Source organism: Malurus melanocephalus, unplaced genomic scaffold (assembly GCF_030028575.1).
Source record: "Malurus melanocephalus ecotype Western Australia unplaced genomic scaffold, MMel_1.1 scaffold_217, whole genome shotgun sequence".
NCBI lineage: Eukaryota > Metazoa > Chordata > Aves > Passeriformes > Maluridae > Malurus > Malurus melanocephalus.
Window position 1 is genome coordinate 1,233,121 of NW_026623449.1, and position 9,594 is coordinate 1,242,714.

The 9,594-nt window shown below is 37.6% G+C and overlaps 1 protein-coding gene across 3 annotated transcripts in view; it reads left to right on the plus strand.

Moving 5' to 3' along the window:
- SOCS5 (suppressor of cytokine signaling 5) overlaps nucleotides 1–9,185 on the plus strand; it is a 35,489-nt gene extending 26,304 nt beyond the window's left edge. For all 3 annotated transcript variants that reach the window (XM_057374128.1, XM_057374127.1, XM_057374129.1), the window contains one exon: nucleotides 1,471–9,185. In XM_057374128.1, coding sequence (XP_057230111.1) covers nucleotides 1,483–3,093 — 1,611 coding nt within the window. In that variant the 5' untranslated portion in view covers nucleotides 1,471–1,482 and the 3' untranslated portion in view covers nucleotides 3,094–9,185. The remainder of the gene's footprint in view (nucleotides 1–1,470) is intronic.
- Nucleotides 9,186–9,594: the final 409 nt, after the last annotated feature.

Below are 9,594 nucleotides of genomic sequence, written 5' to 3' on the forward strand. Positions count from 1 at the left end.
TTTGCTGGATCATCTGATGACAGAGTGAGAAAAAAAAGCCCTGTTTTCTGTTCCTGTCACAGTCAGAAGTTGCACGTTCATTCTGCTTTCATGTTTCTTACGTAAGCTGTGCCTCTGACTCTTCCCCAGTCTCAGTGGATTCTGCTGTAAAGTCACAGCCTTACAGCTGTGCTCCTGTCTTRGGACTATGAGGCTGGATCACTGCAGTATTGCTTACTTGTTTAGCATCCACTTTATTTCATGAGCCCCAGTGCATTCAAATCACTGCTTCGGGTTCCTCTCTGGTTACAAACAGAAAAGAATTGCAGCAACAGAGAAATATTGCTTCAAAATTATGTTTTCATGGAACCAAGCAGTTTCCAWAAAGGATTAAATTAGATAAGATGCCGTATTTTAGTCTTTTAAGTTTAGCACTYTTCTCAGAAATTAATTAGATCTAATTTAGCTTGGCATTGCCTGACTTTTTTTAGTACAGAATTAGCCTGTTTCTCTCTGTCCTAGGGCAGTCCTGTAATTTTGGAAATCTTGTTCCAATTATCAGACTCAGTTTCTAAAGATGTAGTTTCAGTATACACACTGCTAATGTTTTTATCTTTTTACTGTATCTTCATGATTCATTGTCATCGKGTTATTGCTGTGGAGCTGCTTTCTTTTTAAGTGTTCTTACTAAAGATAGAAAAGCTCCTTGGGCTCTTTCATTCTTTTGTATCTTAAGTAATAAAGCCAGACCGTTGGTTGGTGGGGGTTTTTTTCAGCTGTTTCATATGGTGTATATTAATGTATCAGAGACTTTGTAATTCTAAAATTGTCTTTCGGTGATTGTTTCATCTAATAACAATGAATTCTTTTTTTGCCGCTAAATTTCTATTTTTGTRTTAATTCTTTTAATCTTGCAAAGTKATATCTTAGGATTTATCTGACCTGCAGGGAGCTTTTGCTTTTTCATGGTATATGTGGACATTTGCATTGCGCTTGTTGGATTTTACTCACTGCTCTCCTAGTTTGGGGTGACTTGAACAGTTCACATTCAGGATTTGTTTTACAGCTGCTTATTGGGATTTGAACAGTTCTTATTCAGAACTTGTTTTACTGCTGCTTATTGGACGCTTATTAAAGAGTCATACATATAACTTAAAAATKCTTCCTAAAATGAAGAATTTTAGGCTGTGTATTTCCTATCCATCAAATACAGTTATGYGGACCTACCTACATGCCTACAGAAAAATGAGAGGGCCTGCTTATAAATGAAATGTTTTTAATTTAATGAACATTGTCTTCTTGGTGATTTTTCTAAATATGAGTGGCGCGATGCATCTTGCTTCCACATAACCCTACAAAGACTGGGACACTTTTTAAGACGTAGTGCATGGAGTTAATAGTCATCTTGGGTCTGTAATTTAATTGATAACTGAAGATATAGCCTCAAGGTTTTAAACTATATTTTAATATTTCTTCTCTTCTTGAATTTAGATAACATAATCCATGGATAAAGTGGGAAAGATGTGGAACAATTTCAAGTACAGGTGCCAGAATCTCTTTAGTCATGAGGGTGGAAGCCAAAATGAGAGTATAGTTGTGAACTCCAATAATTGCTCATCTGGTAAAGAGAAAACTATGCAGATAACTGATTTGACTCAACAACAACCCAGCAGCCCTTTGAGAGAAAACATTGCTTTGCAATTAGGCTTRAGTCCTTCAAAGAATTCAGCAAGACGGAACCAAAACTGTGTCACAGAAATTCCTCAGATTGTTGAAATAAGCATTGAGAAAGAGAATGACTCGTGTGTCACCACGGGAGCCAGGCTTGCTCGAAGGGACTCTTATTCTCGGCATGCTCCTTGGGGTGGGAAGAAGAAGCATTCCTGCTCTACCAAAACACAGAGCTCCTTGGATACTGAAAAAAGATTTGGTAGAACACGAAGTGGTTTGCAGAGGAGGGAGAGAAGGTATGGGGTGAGCTCGGTCCACGACATGGATGCAGTATCCAGCAGGACAGTAGGCAGCCGTTCTCTGCGACAGCGTCTCCAAGATACTGTTGGKCTGTGCTTTCCCATGAGAACTTACAGCAAACAGTCCAAACCTCTGTTTTCTAACAAAAGAAAGATCCATCTCTCTGAACTAATGCTTGAGAAATGCCCTTTTCCTGCAGGCTCAGATCTGGCTCAGAAGTGGCATCTGATTAAACAACACACAGCCCCTGTGAGTCCTCATTCAACTTTCTTTGACACATTTGATCCTTCCTTGGTTTCCACAGAAGATGAAGAAGACAGGCTCAGAGAGAGACGTAGACTTAGTATTGAAGAAGGGGTCGATCCCCCTCCCAATGCCCAAATACACACTTTTGAAGCTACAGCACAGGTAAATCCATTGTATAAACTGGGACCAAAGTTAGCCCCCGGTATGACTGAGCTGACCGGGGACAAAACCATAACACCTCCAGGGAACTGTGACTCTGAAGAGGACACAACAACGCTTTGCCTGCAGTCGCGCCGGCAGAAGCAGCGTCAGATGTCAGGAGAGAGCCATGGCCATATCAGCAGGCAGGGGGCTTGGAAAGTGCACACTCAGATCGATTACATCCACTGCCTCGTGCCAGACTTACTCCAGATCACAGGTAACCCGTGTTACTGGGGGGTCATGGACCGCTACGAAGCAGAGGCRCTTCTGGAGGGTAAACCCGAAGGCACTTTTTTGCTCAGGGATTCTGCGCAGGAGGACTACCTCTTCTCGGTGAGCTTCCGCCGCTACAACCGCTCGCTGCACGCACGCATTGAGCAGTGGAACCACAACTTCAGCTTCGATGCCCACGATCCCTGTGTATTTCACTCCTCCACTGTTACAGGGCTCCTGGAACACTACAAAGACCCCAGCTCTTGCATGTTCTTTGAACCATTGCTTACTGTGTCTCTGAATAGGACCTTTCCCTTTAGTCTGCAGTATATCTGCCGGGCAGTAATCTGCAGGTGCACTACGTATGATGGAATTGATGACCTTCCTCTACCCTCAATGTTGCAAGACTTTCTAAAGGAGTATCACTATAAACAAAAAGTCAGGGTGCGATGGCTGGAACGGGAACCTATAAAAACAAAGTAAATGGAGATCAAAATAAGCTTCTGGAACGTGCTTTTTTTTTTTTGTGTATTACAGTTTAACTGCGGCAAGCGCACCGACGACGTCTAGCTTTTCTGCAATATCSTATTTAAGCTGAGTGTTAGTATCCTGTCAGATGCTGCCTGCTGTTAATCAAACTAAGTTGTGATGCCTCTTGGAAACAATAAGCAGACACAATTCCGCACGTTTTTCATTAAGGCCTAATGAAAATATTTTTGCTAATTTCTAAATACTTTGTTTCCCTTTTATAGCTGTAGTAATTGGATGAAGAAACTATGAGGCATTTCCCATGGGGCATTTGTCTAATGCTAATAAAGAAAGGCTTTATCAGAGGAGCATTTTTGCTAATATTTGAAGTATTTTTTTAAATTCTGATCTTGAAAACTTTCCACTACTCGAAGTAATAATTTAGCTCACAAACAAGTTTCCAAATACTAGCGAATATTTTGTTTTAATGAAGAGCAGTTCATTAGAAGCAGTCCATTAAGAATTAATGGTTYTTTGATGCTAACAGATGAATCATGCTTTTCACAGTGTATAAAGTTTCCTAATCATTAAGACTTGAATATGCCTGCTCAGTACTGTAATTCTGTTATAAACACTTGGAGATTTAAGTGGCATTGTTAGCAAAAGTAATACTGTCTCAGACAATTAAAAATACCTTTCAGTATGMATCGCTTCTTCTGTGGCAGGACACAGAATTAGATTATTGCCATGAAACATAAAGTTGTGGGTTTTTTCCAAAGCAGATTTTGGTGGCCTGACTGCTAGTAACTTGAAATGGAAGGCAACAATAACAGGAAAAAAAAGTTTAAATAAAGTTGTCTGATATTTTTATGGAGAACGTGACAGTTAGTTGAACTATTATAATCAGAGTACAAAATCTGAAATATCTGAAACAAATGTCAGGTTTCACTGTTACACTTTATTTGTAAATATCTTTCCATCTGCGCTTTTAAACATGGTTTAAAGTAATATGCACTGATGATAGTTTCAACAGATTACTTAGAAACAGGATTCTAACTTCTGTTTGCATATTTAATTGGAGATGGAACTGAAAGTAGTTCTGTCTTAGATATTTTGCACTAAAATTTTGTTGGAATGCCCTGACCCCTCTTTCATGTTTTGTACCAGTTCTGAGTGCTCCCTAGTTTCTTTACCAGCTGCTACAGTGTGTTATTTCTTACTTCTCTACGGCAGTGACCTGTGTGAGGTAGGAAACATTTTGGCTGCAAGTACAATAAACGTTATTCTTGTATGCTACACTAACCCTTCTATTGATGTATTTTTCTGCTTGCTGTGCCTTGTTCTGGCTTTTTGTGCTAATAAAGTACAGTATGTTCAGTGTTATACTTGTATATCTGCTCTGTTTTTATATATTCACCTAACTTGTAGCAGTTAACTGAWTTTTTAATAGGCTTTTCTTAGTATTTAGGATAGGTTATGCACAAGTACTGTGCAGTTGAGTATTAGTTGGTTGGCACACCGTATTCCTGGTTTTTGTTACAGAAACTTGACAGTGCACACCATTGAATAACATTTCTATGGTCACTGCAAAGGTATGGACTTGTCTGCAGGCATAGAGCATTTTACAGGTTTTTGTAATGCAAAGGATAAATGTTAAGCAAAAGGTGTTTTAAAACAATATTGATCCCCTGTAATGGTTGCTGAAGGTGTTTCAGCTCGTTATATAGCTAACTGCTAAGGTTGATATTTTGGTACTCCCCACTGAGCAAGGAATACTTATTCCTGTAAATTGACAGTACAGCAGCGGCATTTGTTTAATTCTAGGCTATTTTAATAAATAGATGTACACAAAAGCTGGCCAAATGTCCTGTTTTTACCAAAGAATACTGTCAATTTATGTTGGGGTATTTTTTTAGTAAAAAAAAACAAACTCAAGTGTGGAGAGGTGCAATTTTTGTTCTATCAAATATTTATCCCAAGCTATGATAACCAAAGTGTTTGACAACTTCATCTGAATTTAAGTAACATATACGTTTATGTTGGTAGAGCCTAAAGSTTTTACATCAATGGTGTCGTCATTGTTCCTGAACTCACAGTGCACCTGAAGAGGAGTGATTTAAATAATTTTGTAATGACTGGAACAGCACTACATAAAAGTTCGTACTGAGGGGTTGATCTGAAGCACCCAGAAAGCACTTTAAAACATGTGTTTATATGCTTGTGGAAAATTTGTGATCCYGTTATGCATTCTTTGTAGTAGATTATCTTCTTTCATGTGTTAAAAGACTTCAACTGTTAAAATGGAACTTTGTTTAGAATATGTAAATACTAAGTTTATGTAATTATGTGTACAACTGTGCTAATGGTCTCTTTAAGTTTTGAATTGTGTGTGTGTGTCATTGGATATGCAACTCCTGGTTTAAAATCTGCTCTAAGCATAAAAAGAGGAAAAAGTCACCAGCATGAAATTGCACCTAAGTGTACCTTCACTGTGTCATTCTCACTGTTCCCTCAGTCAGGTCTGAATGCCAGATGAGTTTACTTAAATTCTTGCTTTCAATAATAGTGTCATACAGTCAGCCTGCAACCAAGCTTTGTCCCRGTGTAGGGACATGTTTTTCGTTTACACCCGTTGCAGTTACTTGTCATAAAATACATTGTCAATGTGGTCAGAAATACACATTCATTAATTTTTTATCATGTGGTGGAATCTTCGGGAAAAAAAAAATAAAAACCCCAAACTCTTATCTCAGAAAGTTTGGTCTTGCATTTGTGTAAATAATCCTTATGGAGCCATTTACTGTTCCATTAAAAYACACAGAAAATGAATTATCTATTTCTCTGTAATATTTTAAAAGCTTTGCTTCACTGAAATATACAGAATAATTTGCTAGTGTGTTTATGCTAAAATGCATCACTTTTTCAATTATGGTGTACTTGAGTGTTGACTACTCCAGATGCAGTGTATTTCTTAATGAATACATTTTCAGTTCTAAAGGCATTAAAATGCTAGTATGTGGTGAATGCGAATAGTGGATTTCTCATTTCTGTTTCACATTCTGCTTTGGTTCAGAAAATCTTATACATGTCTTAGAGATATGCACAAACCACAGTTTTGTTATTTTATTTAACAGTAGAGTTTGGTGTAAAGAGGTACACTTGAATTATTCCAGTGTAATTTGGTTACGTGACAGATGAGTTTTTGAGCCTCGGTCTTGTCGAGTATTTTGTTGAGGTGATCTTCATTTCTGCAGAAAGGGCTATAGAAAGGGCTTATTCCATATGAGAGTTTTGTGAGAAATCTTACAAAGATATTTTATATCCCCATGGAATCGGAGAAAGGAAAATATACTATATTTTTAATATATTGGAGGGTTTATGTGTTTGGGATCTTTTATCAGTTTTATCAGTTTTAAAGGCGCAACTGCAAGATACTCCTAAGGCAAGTAGACACTTGTTTGGATAATTTACTTGTCAGAATGGAGCTTCTGAAGAAAGTAAGTCACAAATTCATGTTTTGCATTTATGTACTTTTAAATTTTATGTGTATTTGACAGCTTGCTGCTTACAAAACCACAGTCCTTAAATCAAAAGTGTACAATCATGGAAAGGTGTGTCTGTCTCTAGTGTTTGACAATAGGAAGTCAAGCCTTACAGATGTCACTCAGATCCTTAAGTCCGTATTTAACTTTAAGGTCCTGCACTACTTAGAAACAAGGAAGTATTCTGAATTTCTGTGATAAAAAACCTGTTTGCTTCAGTCTCCATGTGCAAGCCCAATTATTTGCAGAATGCTTTAAAGCTTGTCTCTGCTACAGAGTTGTATGTAAGACAGAAGTTGTCATTGTCAGAAGTTGCTGAGTACCAGAGAGCAGTACCATCTGCAGGGATCATGGTTATTTTTTCTTCAACCTRTCTTGAAATACAGTATTTAATGGAAAAAATGAACTGAATCTTAGTTGATTCGTTCTAAAATAGCATTTCTCCATTTAAGACGTTTAAAATTCACATTTCAAATTATGRAAGTGCTTTTTGAGCCTCATTTTCCTAAATTGTTGTTTTGAAGTGAGCATGTGTGTGCCAAACCTTAGTCTGCAAGTATCTAGCACATGTTTATGTTAATAAGATGCCTCCAAGCATGTTTGCATTCATGGTCTTTTTTTGAAGCTGCTGAAGTACACCAATATGGTAAGGATTAATGGGTTGGAATTCTAAAAATTCTCTCTCAGTTTTATGTCTGTGCATGGCATGCTTTCCAAATAAAAGGACTATTTTATTTGTATATTCACTTACATATTATGTCCAGTAGATTGGTGGGGTTTTTTTCCCTGCTGTTGTCACACTTGCCTGAACAGTAGTCTCTGGATTTGTGACCAAAGGAGATTTTTCATACTTGTATTTTTAAATAAAATCAGTTGACTTTTGAAGTATTAATTCTTGTTGAGAGTGGTGCAGCACTGCTAATTGCTCTCCCTTTTTGCAGTACTGATGTACAGAGAACCATTTAGCATGACCATGAGTTCTATCTGCTGAATGTACTTCACTTAAAATGTCTGAATTGTAAGGTTTATTTTTTTTTAATTGAAAATGCTTCTGACAAGGGTTTTGAAGAGAATAAGGCTTGCTGTTTTTATGGCAGGATACATGAAGTAAATGTTGTGCAGTGAGATAAGAATCTTTTGAAAATGCTTTTTAGAAGTTTTCCCCTGTCACTGTGTCTTAAATCAAGACTCTTTAAAAAGGAAAAAAAAGCAAAAGCTGAACAATTTCTTGAGGACTTAAATCTTACAATAATTTAAAAACTGCTTTTATTAATTTGTTTGGATGTTGCCAGACTGATTGAAGAATAGTTGTTTCAAGAAGCAAATTAAATCTGTTATTTCAATGAAGCATTGCCGTTTATTATTTTATAAAATATTTCATTTACAAAAATTGTCTATCAAAAGGCTGTTAACCTGATGCTATACTTATTGTTATCAAGGTAACTGTTGTGTGTATGCTTTTCAAGCTGAGTAAGTGTTCACTCTGTAAATTTGCATTAAGGCTACATTTGCTACCGGCGAGGTTCCCTAGGGCCAACACAATATGTTTATGAGCTGAAGCTCCTGGTGCTTGACCCTTTTTGGTCTTCAGTGGGAAAAAAGTGTGTAACTCTGTGCAGTACAGCTCATGTTACAAATTTGCATGTTAAGCACACAGCTACACTGACAAGCAGAAACATATCTGAACTTGCTTGTCTTGAGTAGAGCAACCTCTCTGACTTCTCRGCAGGAGCTGTGACTTGGTGGCACATTGGCAAAGAGGAAGCAGGAATAGGTTTTGTTCTTCCCTGAGCAGCTGTTAAACTGAACACGGGGTGTGCTTCCTGTGYGATAAAGTATCTAAACTCCTTAGAGCCCTGAGAATTTTAATAGTGTTCCGAAGATACAGAAGCATTGGGCTGCTTTGTCACTTCTTGCTTTTGTACTTGTAGTTTTGCGAAATCCTGAGGAGAGATATTTATTAAAATTGAATCTACGTAGTCACCAACTGCATAAGCACTGCTTTGTAATATCTTTACAGAGATAGCGAATTCCTACACAAATATATTTAGACTGTTTTGGGAAAATGAATAATGACACTGTGGGCACAAATTAATTCAGATTGCACTATAAACTTTCTTACCAGAAGCCTTCATTCTTACAAAGAACTATGCGATCCCTGCACAGAAACTGTAGCTTTGGTGGTGCGCTCTTTGGTAGATGTCCAAAAAAGCGGCATCCAGACGGTCTCTGGACCTTTTCTGACATTCCAGTTGAAAGGGCCTGGCAGGCCCGCTGGGCACTCGAGGAGTTGGCTGGCAAGCACGCCATGCTGAGCGTCACCCGATGCCAGCACCTTGTGTAACTGCTGGTTTAGGTCTCCCCAGCTTAGATGTTTTTTAACTTGCTGCAGCTTAAATGTTTCTCCACCCTGCCTAATTTATCTTTGTTATTTGGTTGCCAAACTGTCTTGCATCTTAATAGAGTYAGAAAATAATGTGATTTATGGCTACCCAACCAGTGTATTAAGTAATAGATGGCTCTGTTTTAATAAACGGGGTATAAACTGCCATATTGTTTTCTTTTTATATTTGTTTGGGAGAAAAAAGTTGTGGGTTTAATGAGTTTATTTTAAGTCCATGTTGTAAATGAATAGTTTTACAAATATTTAGTTGCACATATCAAAAATGATTAGCTAAATCAAAGTAATCAGTAAGTCATGTTTGTTTGACTCCATTTCTGTTTCATCTGAAATACTCAAGTGAAGAGATCCACAGACTGATAGTTACTGTCTTTAGAAGTTTTATTACTTTCTGAAAATCATCAATTAGTTTAGTGCATTTTCACTTAAATCTCAAGTGTTTTTCTCTCCAGCTGTGGGATGAGGATATGTTTTTGTGACATAAATGTGTCTTCTAGAGCACAGCCCCCATGAGCACAAGTGAAGGAACAGATGTAGATGTCATCCTCTAAACTGGGAGGGTTTTTCCTCTGT